Raw genomic sequence first — 19,264 nt, 5'->3', positions numbered from 1 at the left:
TATGACTTTCTTATAATAGAAATAATTTACATTTTTACCTTACAAAATAGAAGCGCCTTAAATACCTTTCCTAAATAATATTACTATGACCCATCTGTTGCCTAAACGCACCCTTTTTTTATAAGTATTTGATTCTTCACGGGTTTCTAAAGCGATGGTGACATATATATGTTTATGTAGAACTTGTTTGTGTGACAATATTAATGATTATAATGAAGAGTAGATTGGCAGGTACATAGACATGCATTTCACAAGCAAACATACAGATTTTTTTAAAACCATGGTATCTTGGTAGATCTAAATATTTCCTTAATATGGTGTGCCAGATAGTGTTATTTTTTACAATTACAGTACCTGATCTGTTAATATATGTAAAATATATTCGAAGGATACAATTTCAGTACTGTTCCAGAAACTATACATTATAATCTAAGTTTTGAAAATTAAGGATAACGAATATCAATAATTTAAGTTAGAAGTCCGTAGAAGGAGAAATATATTAAACGTGGTTGTTTGAAGTGAATTCTAGAGTTAGCTCAAAACAGAAGGGGTAGTTCTCAATATGACTCCAAATGACGAGTCGAAAAGTCGACGCAATCAATTAAGATGCGGTTTAACCCGCCAAATAATTTTATTATTTCGCGGGTATTCAATTTTATAGCCATTGCTAACAAAGTTGGCAAAGGAAAAACTTTCATGGGACGAACGAAATCAAGAAAGGGATATGATATCGGTTTACCTCATGTTGACCATAAAATGTTTCGAACAATATAACGAAAAATTAACATTGTATTATATTAATACAGGGTGATTAATTTTTTGACATAGTTCGTTATATCTAGGTAATACCAAAAAAAAATATTTAAAAAAATAGGAGGTAGCTGTAACCTTCATATTTTATTATTAGTTACAAATATACAGGGTTTTCCGTAATACTGTACCGCTTAAGATATGTTTTTTTTAATGAAACATTTTTTATTTTATTTTAAATTTAAATTCGCTTCACTTCTTCATTATAAGAATACAAAGATGCTTTGTGTTATATAGGGCATTTAAAAACTTATAACCTAATTTCAATAAGAAGTTCAACGCCCTGTATAAGGGAAAAGGGGTACAAAAGTAACAACCTGTTGTAGCCATAATTTTTAAATGATTATTATAATTCATAAATATAATTGTTTTTGCTAATACTCTTTAAATTTAATAGACAGGGTGAGTGAAAATACAAACTCATTATTTGCTCAGTATTTTTAAATGCATCAGCCTGTATTTTATATCAACATCACAAACTAAAGGCAATGTAGTTAAGTTTGTCCTTAGTATTTTCTATGCCTATACTTAATAGCTTTGGAAATATTTTAATTTATTATTTTTATTACAACTTGGCAATTAACAAAAAAATAGAAAAATTTGATAAATAACTTGTAGATTTTTCTGGTTCTGTTAAAGGTTGTGTTTTTTTTTTGTTTGAAAGTGTGTTTTTTCACCATATTTCCATTGAATCTACTTACAACCGAGTGGCATAAAAAATATCAAAGTTATTATAAATGTTTGAAACCTAAAAAGTCAGTTCTTTTTCTGTTTTTTAATAACAAATTTAATAAAATCCCAAAGTTTTTTTTTACCTTAAAAAATGCCTTAAATAATCGGCTGCGATTTACAGAATACCTCTAGAGTGACATGTTTGGACACGTACAGTTGTCTAAATAATTACTCTCCGAGATAAACAAATTGAATAACTTATAAACTATATGGTCGATCTGTTTGTAAAATTTAGCTCACTTTAATAGCTCAATAGCTGTCACACTTTTGAGTAGTTATATTACATGTTATTATGCAAAAACAAAGTCATTAACATTAATAAATTACTGCAAAATAATTGCAAACATGGTTTGTTTGCAATTATTTTGGTCAATTGTTTATGTATTTAATAGGGAAACTTTCAAAATCGAAGAACTTTTTATGATCTATAACTTTTATTTTAACTATTTTTCTATAAAATGTATAAAAAACGTTTTATGGACAAAAAAAAAAGATGTTATAGTCCTACCAGAGATCTAAGAGAGGCATTAATATTTATTATCGATAAGTGTCTACCGCAAGGCAGCGGGGGATCGCCTCTGGACTTATTTGATTGTTGGTGTTTAAAAGCCGGTCTTTATCATTGTCTCTTAAAGTTATAGTAGCTGCAAAAATATTTACATACACTACATTAACATATTTACAAAACTTTATCATTTCTGAATAGAGTACAAAGATAACAGAGGCAAAAATATTTTAGAAAATTATTTTCAAAGTTGAGGTGTGTCTAAAAACTGGTTTTATACCGTTATCAACTGAATTTAAAAGCATTTACATTACGTATACATAGAAAGTTTACCATTTAAAAATACAATTCAAAAAGCATTTAAAAAAAATTACATGGGCAAGTCAGTTGCACTATCACTGTCGTTATCTAGATCTATAATAATTATTTCTTTGAGCAACCTATCTTATACTTATATAAGATCTTTCCATCTTTAGAACATGGGCAACAATATGAATTTGGGGTGGGCGGAACATTACTTCTTCTTACCGATGCTTTTAGCTCATGCCATATGTGTTCAATCGGATTAAACATGCAATAGTAAGGAAAAAGTTTTAATACTGTATGACCCATTTCTTCCGCCAAACTGTTGCAATAATATTGTTTTCTGATAGAAAATGATTTTAAAGTTTCAAGTTATTGTTTTTTAGAATATTCATCTTCATAAGAGGTATATATCATTTTCCAGCATATATTCCTGGATTCTAAGTTTGGTGTCATTAGAACATGGGACTTTATTCAGCCTACGACTGTGGTAGCTGGCATTGTCCATCACAATTACATTGTTTGGTGGTATATTTGGCAATATCTTCGTTGAAAACCAGTTTTCAAATAATTCTAACGTTAGTGCTAAACCATTATTTGATGGAGCTTTTGTTGTACAGCGACAAGAAGAATCTGCTCAACCATATTTTGGAACGTCAAGGTGTCAAACCACGTCTCATCCAGATAAACAATTTCCCTTCCTTTTTCTCCGTATTTATGAATTTGAATTATTAAAAATTCCCTCCTACATATTTGTAAACGAGCAGATTCCATAATCACTTGGCGTTTATCAATCGTTTTTATTTTAAAGCCGTTTTTAGAAGACATTGCCTTACTATCTTATTGCACTACTTGATTCTTGTGTCATCTTTCCAACTTTTTGCATGATGGTTTTTAATGTGGGGACCATCTGTTCTTTATATTGGTTATACATTTTTCTTCTAATGATCTCCACATCACTCCGGTCTAGTTTCCTAAACATACCAGTGTCTTTTCTTTTTCTTCTACTTACTATCGGTTGTTTTGTTATCGACCACACTATGTTCATTAGTCTTCGTGTTGAGGCTGCCGCTTCCTTCACTGCATTAAATTTGGAAAGACCTCATTCAAGGAGGGTAGTGTAAACGTCAAATATCACGTTTTTGTGTCAACTGACAAAACACTGCGCTTTACTGGTTTGTTAACACTGACGTCTATTCTTTCGGCATTATTATTATCAATAACTTTACGAGAAGTACTCCTCCCACAGACGAAACATTTTTAAATAATATTGTTTTATGCACAAATTGCCTTCTTTTATCAACAAAGTCAAACAAATAACTAACAAAATTGTCATAATATTATCTTAGTCTACCTGTTCCCCAAGTCAGAAAATATAATTACGATTTTAAATATATAGTGATTGGTCCTTTAGGTAATATCCAAAATAAAACCATTCCAAGAAATTATTTCAAATAACTTTCACTGATAAGACGTAATGAGGTTATAATGACGGGTTATGTATAATTCTCTTTTTAAAAGCTAGTTTATTAGCAGGAACGAAAAAATATACCTGAATTGTTACTGTTTTGGAGGTTCAAAAATTATTTTCTTTTCATAAATTCCATTTCGGGCGTTAAATTTTATATATTCTATACACTGTTCAATCAAAAATACAAATTTCAGAACCTGTAAATACTTTAATGCGGTAAAGGAAGCGGCAGTCTTAACACAAAGACCAATGAAGACAGTGTGGTCAATAACAAAACAACCGATAGTAAGTAGAAGGAAAAGAAAAGACGCTGGTATATTTAGGAAACTAGACCCGAGTAATGTGGACATCCTTAGAAGACAAATTTATAACATGTATGAATAATATATGATCCCCACGTTAAAAACCATCATGCATATGTTGCAGAAAGTTGACACATGAATCAAGTGCTGCAGTGAGACAGTAAGGCAATGTCTTCTAAAAAACGGCTTTAACATAAAAACGATCGATAAAAGCCAAGTGACTATAGAATCTGCTTCTCTACAAATATGGAGGACGGTATTTTTAATTCAAATTCATAAATACAGAGAAAGTGGAAGAGAAATTGTTTATCTGGATGGGACGCGGTTTGACATCCATAACGTTCCAAAATGTGGTTGGGCAGATTCTTCTTGTCCCTGTACAATAAAAGCTTCATCAAATAAAGGAAAACGTATTACAATAATCCATGCAGGAAAAAAATGGTTTTATACCTCATGCTTTAGCCTTGTCATGCAAAAACATTAAGGGCTCCCGTATCGACTATCATGATGAAACCACGTGAGCATTATTTGAGAACTGGTTTTCAACGAAGTTATTGCCAGATATAGCACCAAACAGTGGAATTAAGGTCGTAGGCCGAATAAAGTTCCATGCTCTAATGACACCAAACTTAGATTCCAGGAATATATGATGGAAACTGATATATACCTTTTTATTTATTATGAAGATCATCATCATCATAAGTGGCTCGACAATCCGTTGTGGATCTTGGCCTGCTCACAAAGAAGTCGCCACTCCTGTCGATTCCTGGCAACTTCCCTCCATCTTCTAACCCCTAGAATCTGTAGGTCTTCTTCCACATCATCAATCCATCTCATTCGTGGTCGTCCTCTGCTTCTTGTGCCCTCTGGTTGTGAAAATGTTAATCTCTTCGTGTATTCGTGATCTGACATCCTAGCAATGTGTCCAGCCCATCTAAGTCTCTGCACTTTAACAAACTTCACAATATCTGGATCGGTGTATAACTGATACAGTTCAAAGTTGTATCTTCGACGCCATAGCCCATTTTCATTTACGGCCCCAAAAATCTTTCTAAGAATTATTATGAAGATACATATTTAAAAAAAAAAACAATTACTTGAAACGTTAAAATCATTTTCCATCAGAAAACAATATTGCGACGCTTGGCGGAAGAAATGGGTCATACAGTATTAAGACTTCTTCCTTACTATTGCATGTTCAATCCGATTGAACACATATGGCATGAAAAAGCATCGGTAAGGAGAAATAATGTTTCGCTTACCCTAAATTCATCTGTGGTTAGTCCAAATAGCCATTGGTAGTTGGAAAAATACAGATGCTCAAAGAAAGAATGATTATAGATCTAGATAACGACAGTGATAGTGAAACTGATTTATCCATGTAATTTTTTTTAAATGTAAATGAAAAAATAATATTCTAAAATATTTTTGCCTCTGTTCTTTTTGTACTCTATTAAGAAATGATAAAGTTTTGCAAATATGTGAATGTAATGTATGTAAAATTTTTGCAACTTTAGCAGACAATGATAAAGACCGGCTTTTAAACACACCTAACAATCGAATAAGTAATGCAAATCGAAAATAAAAGTACCATCCTGTCTAGAGGCGATTCCCTGCTGCCTTGCGGTAAACACTTCATCGATAATAAATATTAATGACTCTCTTGGATCTCTGGTAGGACTTTATAGTAGGCGGCACAGTAGACCAGCGCGAAGCTTAATAATATGCTTTTAAAATTTAAATAATATTTTTAAAATTGAATATAGTAATTTTATTATTTATTTATTATTTATAGTTTAAACAAATTATATTATATTCAAATAATTCAATGAATCATTTGCTCCTAACGCTACCTGTTGACGTAATAACAAAGCATACGTTGTTTATTTCTGACAGGCCTGTCAAATTCAAACAAAATATTACATTATATAAAATATAAATAAATATCATTTGCCAGTAAATTAGATAATATTTATTATATAAACTATGTGTCTGTGTTTTAATTACCGACCTTGGTTTAGATCCATTGGTCAGCTCAATATTTTATTTAAAATTATATAAACTAAATAATAATTGTATTTATATGAAATTATTTTAAAACAAGAAGAGTGTTTAAAATTTAAACTTATAATTCAATGTTGTTATTAATCGGATGACATTTATGACTTAATGACATATATGACATAAATTATGACAATCGTTGCGAATCAAATATTTTATTGACAAATATTCTTTTAGTTTTTTACTTCTCATTTAATGTCAGTATTTTGTTAGTTATTTTTTATTATTATTTAATAGGTATATGTGAAAACCGCTTTTTGTGACGCTACCCGTGACGACTCCATCTTGTGGCGCTAGTTCCATGACGCTCCCCTTAGCATTTTACTATAGAGAAAAATTAGTACAAGCCAGTATTGAAGCTTTGCTTCAAAAATATTTTTTTCACTTTTTAAGATTGTTAAAAAAAAAACAAAGCAAAATGAGCTGTACATGTCAAATATCTGTATAAAAATTTTTCAGCTTTGTTTTTCCTTGTCTGAGGAATATTAAAGTAAATAAAAATAAAATTTAATTCATAAAAAACCCCTTTTCCACTACATTTGGAAATATCTCCAAAAGTATTAACTATAGGCATAGAAAATACCAAGGACAAACTAAACTAGACTGACTTAAGTTTCTGATAGTGATCTAAAATACAGGGTGATGCGTTTAAAATACTGAGCAAATATTGAATTTGTGTTTTGAGTTTCTCTGTATTAAATTTAAGGAGCATTAGGGAAATCAATTATTTTTATGAATTCTGATAATTATTTAAACGTATGGCTAGAACTAACAGGTCATTGCGTTTGTACCTATTTTCAATAATACAGATCGTTGAACTTGTTACTATTTTTATTGAAATTTGGTTATAACTTTTTAAATACCCTGTATAATATAAAATCAACTTTATTGATTTATTAAAAGCACTAAAAGTGCTTTATTAAAAAAAAAGAAAGACCTCTTTGATGCAGTACAGTGTTATAAAGGACCATGCATATTTCTAACTAATTTTAAAATGTGAAGATTACAGCTACCTTCTATTTTAGGAAATAACTTTTTTTTTCAATCCATAAGGCAACAAAGAAGAAATAATACGACTCTATGTAGAAAACTATATTATCAAAAAAAAAGGAAATACAAACTAACGTTTATATAATGTCCATCTTGCATGTTTTTTAATTATATGTTTATATAATAAACAATTTTAAAAATCCTTTTACTGCGGACAAATTTAACCTACAATCAGCTACTAAGTCAGCAATTAACAGTTTCAATGACATACTTTACCTACAAAGCTTTGTAAATTGCACCATTTAATTTTCCTTGCTCTGGTTTAATTATCCACATATAGAGAAGGCAAATATTTTGATCTACTCATTAATACAGTTGCAATTTCTAGCCAATACAGTATAGTGATAAATTATACAGTATAGTTTATAAATTGGCTATTTTTAGAAATTTTCAAAATGTATTTAACTATAGTGTCTTTAATTTGTATTATGGAACAGCAGTAGTGTACTTATTGCTATAATCTAACAGGCTATCTAAGAGATTCATAGATGTTATTGTCCCGATGTGTGAAATTCCATAAATAATGGATCTACTTGTTTTATGTTGTTTTCAGTGTACATGCAAACATATTTAAATATGTCCATATGTATATAATGTACAGGTCAGTCATGAAGAAATCTACATACTCCCCCACCTCGTATGGAGGCCGCTATGATTAATAAAAAATGACCATTAAAAAATGTTTGTTCTTATTGTTTAATAATAAACAAGGCGAGTTGTAAATTTTGACTGAAATTTCTGTGCGAGATAACTTCGAAGGGTAAGTTCGATGTAATTACTAGATAAATGAGAATAAGTCACAATTAAAGGTTAAAGTACGTTTATTGACGCTTCAATTTCCACTTCGGAAATCGTTCTCAAAATACAAACATTAGCAAATTAAACAAATTTTGTTTTTTTGTTACTTAGAGAAAAATTCTTCTAATAATTTATTTTATCTGACTCATTTATATTGACAATTCATTATACATTATACATTTTAAAGTAGACGACTTTAAAATGTTATTGTCAATATTGTTTAATTGCGCTCCTGGGACGACTTTACTTATAAGATAGTTCATTCGATTACATGAAATCAACTTTAACTTGAGAATATCCATCAGAAAAGATCATAGCATGTAATTCGTCTTTAAAAACAAAAATACATGCCATGATGACAGTAACATTCTCATAAATTAATTTTTTTCCTGTTTTTCCCTCATTATTTACTATGGAATCACTAACAGGAGAATTTTACTGTCATCATGGCATGTATTTGTCTTTTTAAAGAACGAATTACATGATATGATCTTTTCTGATGGATATTCTCAAGTTAAAGTTGATTTCATGTAATCGAATGAACTATCTTATAAGTAAACTCGCCCCAGGAGCGCAACTCAACAATATTGACAATATCGTTTTAAAGTCGTCTACTTTAAAATGTATAATGTATAATGAATTGTCAATATAAATTAGTCAGATAAAATTAAATTATTAGAAGAATTTTTTAGTAAGTAACAAAAAAACAAAATTTGTTTAATTTACTAATGTTTGTATTTTGAGAACGATTTCCGAAGTGGAAATTGAAACGTCAATAAACGTACTTTAACCTTTAATTGTGGCTTATTCCCATTTAAATAGTAATTACTTTAAAATGCCACAAGAAAATAGCTTCAGAACAATATCCAGCTATAGAGACCTGGACAAAGAAGTGAGAGTCTTCCTCTTCTTCTTTGAGCAATAGGTCTATCAAGGAGCGTTTTTCTAATATCTGGTTCCTGGTATATTCTATAGAGTTCGAAGTTGTATCGTCTTCTCCAGACATAATTTTTATTTACCGCTCCATAGATTCACCTTAGTATTTTTCTTCGAAACATCCTAACATGTTTTCATTGCTTTTTGTTAAAGTCCAGGTTTCTGAACCATATGTTAGGACTGGGCGTATTATTGTTTTGTAGAGTTTTAGTTTTATATTTCTTGATATAACTGTAGATTTAAAAAGGAGATTAAGCCCAAAATAGCATCTATTAGCCGTGCAAATTCTGCGGGTTATTTCTGCGGTAGTGTCATTTTCAGTATTGACGAGCGTTCCCAGGTATACAAATTCGTTTTCTATAACAAGTGGCCGTAGTATTTGTGGTTGCGTACCTATTTTCATGTATCTCGTATTATTGGTGTTTATTATTAAACCCATTTTTGTAGCCGCTTCCTTTAGTGCTACGTACGCCTCTCGTGCTGCGTTTTCCGTTCTCATAACAATATTGATATCATCAGCATATGCTAGGATTTGCACAGATTTGTTATATATTGAACCGGTAGTTGTGATTTGTGACGTACGTATTATTTTTCCAGAGCTAGATTGAATAGTATACAGGAGAGTGGGTCTCCCTGACGTAGCCCGTTTTTTGTTTTAAAAGGTTCAGATAGTTTCCCCTGATCAGTTCAGGTTCAGATAGATTCGTACTCTGCATTCAACTTTTTCAAGGGTTAGTTTGGTTAGACTTACCAACTGATTTGGTACTCCTAGGTCTATCATTGCTCTAAACAATTCTCTTCTATTTACAGAGTCGTAGGCTGCCTTGTAGTCTATAAATATGTGGTGCGTGTCTACACCGTATTCCAGTGTTTTCTCTGCAAGATAAGTTCCTTCTATTTAAATCTATGGTTTACTTAGCTTAGCCAAACTTTCAATTCATAGTAATTTTTTTTAATTAAAAATTAAGTAATCGTGTAAGGAAACAATAAATATGCCATTTTAATTGCCTATTTATCTAATTTATAAAATTTATAGTAGAGTTTTCAAAACGATATACAGGGTAAAAATTTTTCTATAAATAAAAATACCTGATTTTTTTAAAACCGGACCTTATTTTTTTCTAGTTTGAATAAATCTGTTGATTAGGTGGTAGAAGTGTAACGTTTGATCAAAATATTAGACATCAAACTTACCGTTCAAAAGTTATGACGAATAAAAATTTCAGTCAAAATTCTCAACTCGCCCTGTATATTAATAAACAATGGGAGCAAATACATCTTAATGGTCATTTGTTATTTCTCATAAGATCATACGAGGTAAAACTAAGTACCTACACTTTCTCATGACACCCTGTACAACACAACAAATCTATCCTTTAAATTAATGGAATATACTAAGACCATTTAAGTAAAACAGGAAGTCTGAATGAACACTAATGTTCGAGGCTAAAATAAAGATTCGCTGAATAAACGCAAAGGCAAAATTATGATAAATAAAGAAATAATTGCACAGAATGACAAATGATCTCTTATACTTCTTATTATTTTATGTTGGATGTAAATTGCTTGGGAAATAAAAAGAAATCAAATAAGGAGGACAATGTCCATAGCTGTTAACATAAATAAAGTCGAAGCATACATATGCATTTATGTTTAGAAATTAAAAATAAAAACACAAGAATGGCGGAGAGTGTTTGTTGAATAAAGATACTAAAGTACTAAGTATATAAAACAGGAAAATTAAATATTATAGTGACTTTTGTAATAAAACTTTAAAAAAGCACTTAAATCTTAATGCTAGTACTTTGACCAGGTACTTAATCTCGAAATATCCTGAGTATCATCTGATAGGTAGATTTTTCGGGATATTTCAAGTTTATTTTAAAAAGCTATTATTTTATTAATGAATACATTGGTTTAGAAATTGTAACATCATGGTTATATAGGTAACTACAATGATATCTACACGACATGTTCACTTTTCACACAATAACTAACAAGAAGGATGACGTCATTTTTTACATGTTTCATTGTGGTGGTGGAATGACTATATACAGTGGGAGAGTTTAGGACATTAGATAGTGATAAATGAGAGTCCGTAAACATTTACACTGTATACATATGTAGAGTGGAAGGACAATAATTAAGAAAGTCTTGTTTGATCAATACATCTATTGCTTCAATTGACTCAACTGGCAAATAAAGTTAAGATAGATCAAACAAAATTTCTACAAAGTAGGAAAGAAATCAAAATGTAATTTATTTTATTCTAAGCTTATTTATGAGCATACCTCTCCCTCAGCTCTTTTCTTTTCGAGTTCCTTCTGTTTGGCATATTCTTCTGCAATTCTTGTCTCGATAACTGCAAGTGACTCGCGTGTGAATGGACGGAATAAGCTGCGCTCCTCCTCAGAGAATGAGTCAGAGGCGACGGACATGTCTCCTCACGCCTAGGCCCCCACGATACCCTGAAAATAATAAATTTAATCAACATAAGTTAATTATAAACACTCCTGGTGTATTATTACTCTAAAGTCATGAAAATATGGGTATTTATTTTTTATTAGTAGGTGGTTTTTGACTAAACGAGTCTGATGCTGATGTTTCCATATAAATGAAATGAGCTGACGCACACTGATTAGTCGTGTGTCTAAAGCATGTTTAGGCTCATTTAGTTTCAGTCAGTCTGTTTGATGTTGATTACCGGATCGTCGTTTTGTGTCCAAACATTTCAATGTACGCAGGCGCAACGTGTTTTTGGAATTCCCTTCTTGAAACCGCTCGAGTAGTCAACAAGAAGCACATTGGAAACAGCGATATTTTGCTTGTTTATATTGTGTGTATCATTGAAGTGGACGCAGAAAAATTAATTGTACTGATTGAGGCCAGATTATTTCCTCATTTATAGGATGCACACAAAACTGTTTTTTATTTTGCGTTTTTTCGTTCTGTAGGAGGAACCACTGTCAGAAAACTAGTGCAATTTCGTCGTTATCTGTCGACATCTTTAATAAAACTGATTGCAGTATGGTTTGTGCAAACATTTTGTTTCTCTTGAAAACAAAATGTTTCTTGTGGAAACAAAAACGTTTTCGTTTCAAACAAAAACGTTTTTGACTAAAACAGTTTTGCTCTTTCTGTGTGCGTCCACCCTTAGAGTTTAAATTTCGCTAACACAGCTAAAAAGACGACACACATACGGCGCTGCTCAATCTTTCACGGACGTCAACATGATATTATAATAAGAAAAATGTAATCGTGATTACATTTCGCAATAAAAACTTAAATAAAGAATATATGAATCTGGAGTATAATATTAAATTACTATATAAAAGGTACAAAGAAAATTGCCAAAATAAAAATCTACTAGGTGTTTCTTCTGACAAATTCAGAAGAGTTTTTACACAGGATTATAATATCTCGTAGTTCTTGGAATAGCGACCGAGACAAACACATGTGTACGAAATAAGGGCGTTGGTACTTAACTTAAAGTAACTAGCGTCTGTCGATAAACATAAAATTTGCGATAAGGTGTGGCCTTGACACCAATAAGAATATACGAACGAATATTTAAATGTAAATAGCAAAAAACAAAGTGTAGTGGGATAATTAAAAATACAAATAAGTGTACTTGTGATAAAAATAAAACACATTGTGATAAGTGTAAGATAACTAAAAGTGAAATTCTTGTACAAATAAACGATTACACTAAGGAAAAGTGACATCCAAGAGCTGAGTAGTCAAAGAAGATTTTTCTTCTTTATGTGCCGTCTTCTACCGAATATTGGCGACCATTAAACGATAGGTTTCTCTGTTTTGTGCCGCATGTATTATGTTCGCAGCTTCTGGTAATTGAAACCATTCTCTCAAGTTTCTCAGTCAGGATTTCTTCTTTCTGCCCAAACCTCTTCTACCTTCAATCTTGCCTTCCACGATAAGCTGTAGCAGACTGTACTTATCATTACGGAACACATGGCCCAGGTATGACGCTTTCCTCCTTTTAACAGTTGTTAACAATTCCACCTCTTTATCCATTCGTCTTAATACCTCTGTGTTGGTCACTCTGTCTGTCCAAGGTATTCTCAGTATGCGTCGATACAGCTACATTTCTAGAGCCGCTAACTTCTTTATAGTTACTGCTGTTAACGTCCACCCTTCAACTCCATAAAGTAGCGTAGAGAGTACATAGCATTTCGTGGCGCGCCATCGGAGGTTAACGCTTAGGTGGCGGTTGCTTAAGAGCTTTCTCATTTTGATGAATTTGGATCTTGCTAATTTAATTCGGATCTTAACATCTACGTCTGGGTCCCACTTATCATTTATTGTATATCCCAGATATTTAAATCGGTGTACTCTTTCAATACGTTCGGCTTCAATATTTAGGTCGACATGTTGAATGTTCTTTTTACTGATCACCATAAATTTAGTTTTCTTTCTATTGATCTTCAGTCCAAATTGTTTGCCAGTTGTATTTACTCTATTTAGCATCATCTGTAAATCTTCGATGTTATCGGCCAGTATAACAGTATCATCTGCATATCGAAAATTACTTATTGGTACGCTATTAATCTTGATGCCCTCGTTGTACTCTTCCAGTGCCTCTAGAAATATTTGTTCCGTATACAGGTTGAAAAGCAGTGGCGAAAGAATACAGCCCTGTCGAAATGGTTACGTTTTCACTCACCATATGTCCATTCTTTATGTGGGCTGTTTGATTCCAATATAGATTTTTTATAATCTGAATGTCCTTAGTGTAAAGTCCTATAAGATGTAATAGTTCTATGAGTTTGTCATGTTTGATAGTATCGAATACTTTCTCATAGTCGATAAAACAGGCGTAAACATCTTTCTGTTGATCCAGAAAGAAGATTTAACCAGGGAAAATGGAGGTAAGTACCTTAAAAACGAATTTAAATATATTTGATAATCATAATGAAGATGATTATCATGAATTGATTGATCTCGAAAATTTTAACAATGAAAAGTTCGCCAGTGCTGTTATTACATAAACAGAAGATAACTTTATAGTAACTTTAAAATAAAAAAGGTAAAAAGAAACAAACAATCATCAACGCAGAAACGGAAGACGAAGAAATAACAAACGAAAAGAAAGGAAAAAAGGCCAGCAAAAGGCAAAGGCCAAATGAAAGCAATTAGGACGAAGAAAACTATAAGACAATTATGGACAAAAAATTAAAAGCAAAAGAAGAGAAAATTCTTAAGCTAAAATAGACCATAAATAAGCGAAATGAGAAAGTCTGCGTATTGCACAACTCGATAACCAACTCCAGCAAGAACATCATAAAACAAATGGACAAAAGATTTGACGAGTTAAAAGCACCAAATAAAGAACCAGAAAAGAAGTCTACGGGACCAATCCCAAAGGCTATAAAAAGAAGAAGAAATAGAAAAAAAATCTTAAATACCAATAACAACAATCACAAAGGAAAAAACAACGCATAGCTCTCAAAGAACACCGCTAAAATCATAAAAGAAGATTTTCCCTCCTTGCCAGCTAAGGAGAAAAATCAAAATACACAAGAAAACACACAAAGAGAAAAAAATAATGCATATTCACTTCCGATTAAGACAAGGGAAGACACCATGGATATTTGTGAAAACGCAAATAGCCAAACAGAAGAACAAAATGCCACTAAAAAAATTTATAAACCACCAGTAATCAAGTTCCAAAGTGTTAACGAAACAGGTGAAATTCTTCAAATTGCCGAAAAAGAAAAGCTGTATACAGAAAATAAAATCTCCAGAAACGGCAGAGAGACACTTATACAAACAAGAAATCCAGAGGAATATAGAAAAATGACACACATATTAGAAGAATATAACAAAACAACAAAAATACAATCAATTGCATTCCCGTTAGAGGAAGACATCAAATCAAAACTGGTTCGAAGAACACTCCCCTCAAATACAGTGGCCAAAGATATTAAAAAAAACTTAGAGAGAGCATATGACATTAAAACACTAAATATTTCCAACATGAGATCCAGGAAAGCTGATAAAAGATCTTTGCGTATGTTTGTGCTAACGGTAGAAAAAGAAGATGTACCAGAAGCTAAATATCTCGTTTAAAACTCTTAAATCTGATACATGTGCGAAAAGCGATGAATTTAAAATTGGTATAAATCAAGCTAGAGAAACTGAAAACATCGAAACACTTAAAGACCAGTAAGCTACAAAGAACTACACTTAAGGAAGGCTAAAGCAGCGAGAAACACATTCTTAAGGAAGGAATAAGTAAATAAAAATGTTCATGTTATAACCTTCGATCTCCAAAAGATTTTGCCCACTCAGAAATAGACTACTGGACCTTGTTTTTACAAAAAAACGTTGGTGCTATAATTTTCGTATCCATTCGTGCAATTAACCTGAAGAAGTGTATTTTTTACTTTGTTACGAAGGAATTGCCAAAATATGGTGAAATGAATTAGCCAGTTGCTTAAACAAGTATTTTGAAAAATTTGATGTCCGCGGAGAAACACTGTATGACATATCAGATGACTGTTGTGGCCAAAATAAAAATTGGACAGTCGTGGGATTTAGAATACGTCTATTAGCTTCAGAAAGATTCAAAAAAATTATTCATGTTTTTCCACAGGTAGGTTATACCATGTTACCTAGTGATAGAGATTTTGCCCTTGTGGAAAAACATGCAAAAACGAATAGTAGCAGTGTATTTTCCTAGTGCTTGGGAATATCTTCTTAAGAAAGCCATAGACCTTTCGGTGTAACTAGTTTAAAGAGAAATACATTTCGAATTGTTCTTATCTAAGAGAACACTTTGTCCAAACTAATTTTATCATAATCAACAGTGTGAAGTTGGAATTTATTATTAGTAAACCATATGTCATGCAAGCTTATGAAACATATTCAGGACTTCCTAGAACCGTTTCAAATGTTGACAGAATGATTGTTCTTAAAAAATATTTAGTAATTTTAGTATTTTCTTTGCAGAAAAACATGTAACTTTAGAAGTATCAAGAGAAAACTTGGTTAAGCAGAAGATGTTCAATGGTTTCATTACATCATTATGGAGGTTATTGGTACATACCCAAAGAATGGCTTCTCTCAACTTTTGTAGCGATTCCAAAAATCACAAATGCTAAAGATTGCAATGACTATCGGACAATTGCATTATTGAGCCACACATTGAAAATCTTCCTTAAAATCATAACAGAATCCACATGAAATTAGAATAAGAAATAAGTGATTCACAGATGGGTTTTATAAAGGGTCTAGGAACTAGAGAAGCATTATTCGGAGTCATTGTTGTGACACAACGTTGTCTGGATATGAATCAGGACATATATGCTTGCTTCATAGATTTTAAAAAACCTTCAGACAGAGTTCAACATGAAAAGCTTTTAAGTATTCTTAAGACCAAAAACATAGATAGTAGAGATCTACAAATTATATCGAATCTGAATCAAAATCAGAAAGCAACAATAAGAGTCGAAGGAGAACTGACAGAGGAAGTAGGTATACTTAGAGGAGTTCGACAAGGGTGCATACCTTCACCACTCTTATTAAACGTCTACAGTGAAGTGATATTTAAAAAAGCTTTATTGGATATTTTGGAAGGTATTTTAGTCAACGGAAATAGCATTAATAATATTAGATATGCGGACAATACGGTCATATTTGCAAGTGACATGGAAGATATACAGTACATAATACAACATGTATACAATGCATGTGAAAGGTACGGACTGCAAATGAATCTCAAGAAAATGAAATCAATGATATTCTCAAAAAAACCACAAAATGTAGATAACCTGATCATCAATAATACAACGATCGAAAGAGTAACAACAGATAAATATTTGGGAACGTGGCTAACTGAAGATGGAGATCAAACAAAAGAAATCAGATCTAGAATAGAAATGGCAAGAAACACGTCCATAAAATTGAAGAACTTACTTTGCAACCGTAACCTTAATCTAGAGATCCGCACAAGAATGCTACGTTATTACGTTTTTTCTACTTTACTATACGGTATGGAAGCGTGGACAATAAAACAGTCTGAAATCAAAAAAATAAACTCCTTTGAGATGTGGTGCTACAGGAGAATCCACAGAATATCGTGGACTGAAAAGGTAACTAATATAGAGGTGTTACAAAGAATGAAGAAAGAATTTGAAGTCATAAAAACTGTTAAAATTAGAAAGATTCAATATCTGGGTCATATAATGAGGGGCGAAAAGTACGTATTACTTAGGTTAATTATGCAAGAAAAGATACAAGGAAAGAGAAACCCAGGACGACGCAAAATATCCTGGCTAAGAAATTTGAGAGAGTGGTTCGGTTGCAGCTCATTAGAATTATTCAGAAGCGCGGCCAATAAAATTAAAATAGCGATGATGATTTCCAACCTCCGATAGGAGAAGGAACCTGAAGAAGAAGAAGGTTATTAAAGCAATTGGGTTTCAGATGGGAAAAAGATTCACCAAGTTGAGAACTTATAAAATTTCCTAATATTTTTAAGAAATTATATTGCAAGAGTAGGAAGCATCTTTGTATAAGTATGTTTTCATTGATGAAACATGGATCTTCCAAAATGGAACAATATGTCGTTTATGGCAAAATGATGACAAAATAAGTATTAGAACCACAAAAATAGATGGGAAAAGGTTACTCACATTAGTTAATTCTTTAATTACATATTAATAAAAAAAAGAGTTTTTACAACTTTCATTGGAAAGCACGAAAAAAATGTTCGTAACAATCATGGAATAAGGATGATTAGACCATGATATGATTATAACAAACAATTTTTACGAACACAATGGAATATAAAAGTACACTAGAGTAGGGCCAAGCAGACAGGAGAAATCCATAATTAATTACGTATTAGTTAAATGAAGTAATAGAAATTCCATTATATATGTACGAATAAGAAGTTATTATGTAAGACAAAGCAAAATCAAAGCATAGAATATGAGACAATTGGAGCTTATAAACTACATAAAAGATAGAAATATCGCTACTAAATTCGAACAAAAAATGGAAGAATAATGTACAAATTTATCAATATGAATACAAACATCTAGAGTGGACAAACTTTTGGAGACATTCAGAAATAACTGAGGTGAAAGCTGATGTTGATGCTTTAAACTTCTCACTTCGGAAATAATTATGTACCTGCAAAAATCAAGAGAATGTCACCGAAACCTCTTACAACTTGCACAGAGTTTCTTGTTAGATATTGAAAAATGGTCACAGGAAACTGGATTTATCTTTTCAACAACTAAAACTAAATTTACAGTATTTTCTAAAAACAAAGTCAGTACACCAATCTCATTATATCTATACAACCAATCACTACAACAAAAAGATTCGCTACAATTACTAGGAGTGACTTTTGACAGAAAGTTGAATTGGAAAGAACATATCAATAATCTAACATGTAAATGTTACAGAAGATTAAATTTACTAAAAATTTTAGCACAAAAGAATTAGGGTTCAGTCAGGAGTACATTGTTAATTATATACAGAACTATTATACGATCACAGCTAGACTACGCGGCTATAGCTTACGACTCAGCATCGAAATCAGTACTTAAAAAGCTCGACACTATTTACAACACAGCACTCAGAATATATCTGGGAGCCTTTTGTACAACACCAACTGAAAGTTTACTTTGCGAATCAAATGAATTGTCGTTAAATGATATAAGAGCTTACCTTAGTCTAACATATGCAACAAAAATTAAGGATAATGCAAAAAATCCTGTCTATAGAAATACTTTTACTGATAATTTCCCTAACCTCAATGCAAATCACCGTTCTGTTAAAACTTTCTATAAAACAATAAAAGACCATTTGCTTCTTTTTGATAAGGTCATACCTGAATGCCTTCCATATACATATGACCATAATCCACCTTGGATTCAAAACATATTATCATATAACTTTGAACTTACGTCATTTGACAAAAACTTCACTAATCATGATTTAATTATTTCACATTTTAGAAAAATTCTGAACTAATCAATTTGACAACAAACTGCAAATATATTATCTTAACAGACTCACTTAGTGCCATAAAAAGCATCCGACAACTGTATCCAAAAAAACCCGCTTTTAAAAAAATTAAAACGGTCCTTCTTCAGGCTTATTTCAATCATAATGAGATAAATTTCATCTGAATCCCATTCCATATAGAATTAAAAAACAACGAAACTGCTGACCATAGTGCGAAAGACGCGATAGTGAGTGACGATTCCGAAATCGTAAACAAATCGGTATCAACGGATATAAAAATCAATCTTAATTGCA

The 19,264-nt window shown here is 31.6% G+C and overlaps 1 protein-coding gene across 1 annotated transcript in view; it reads right to left on the bottom strand.

The window, feature by feature from the left end:
- The window catches only part of para (sodium voltage-gated channel paralytic), a 454,557-nt gene that overhangs the window by 253,363 nt on the left and 181,930 nt on the right, over window positions 1–19,264 (bottom strand). The window contains exon 3 of the mRNA XM_072545653.1: window positions 11,260–11,436. Coding sequence (XP_072401754.1) covers window positions 11,260–11,406 — 147 coding nt within the window. The 5' untranslated portion in view covers window positions 11,407–11,436. The remainder of the gene's footprint in view (window positions 1–11,259; window positions 11,437–19,264) is intronic.

This window comes from Diabrotica undecimpunctata, chromosome 10, assembly GCF_040954645.1.
Source record: "Diabrotica undecimpunctata isolate CICGRU chromosome 10, icDiaUnde3, whole genome shotgun sequence".
Classification (NCBI taxonomy): Eukaryota; Metazoa; Arthropoda; class Insecta; order Coleoptera; family Chrysomelidae; genus Diabrotica; species Diabrotica undecimpunctata.
The sequence above is the reverse complement of the archived record's forward strand: the minus strand, read 5'-3'. Positions and strand labels throughout refer to the sequence as shown.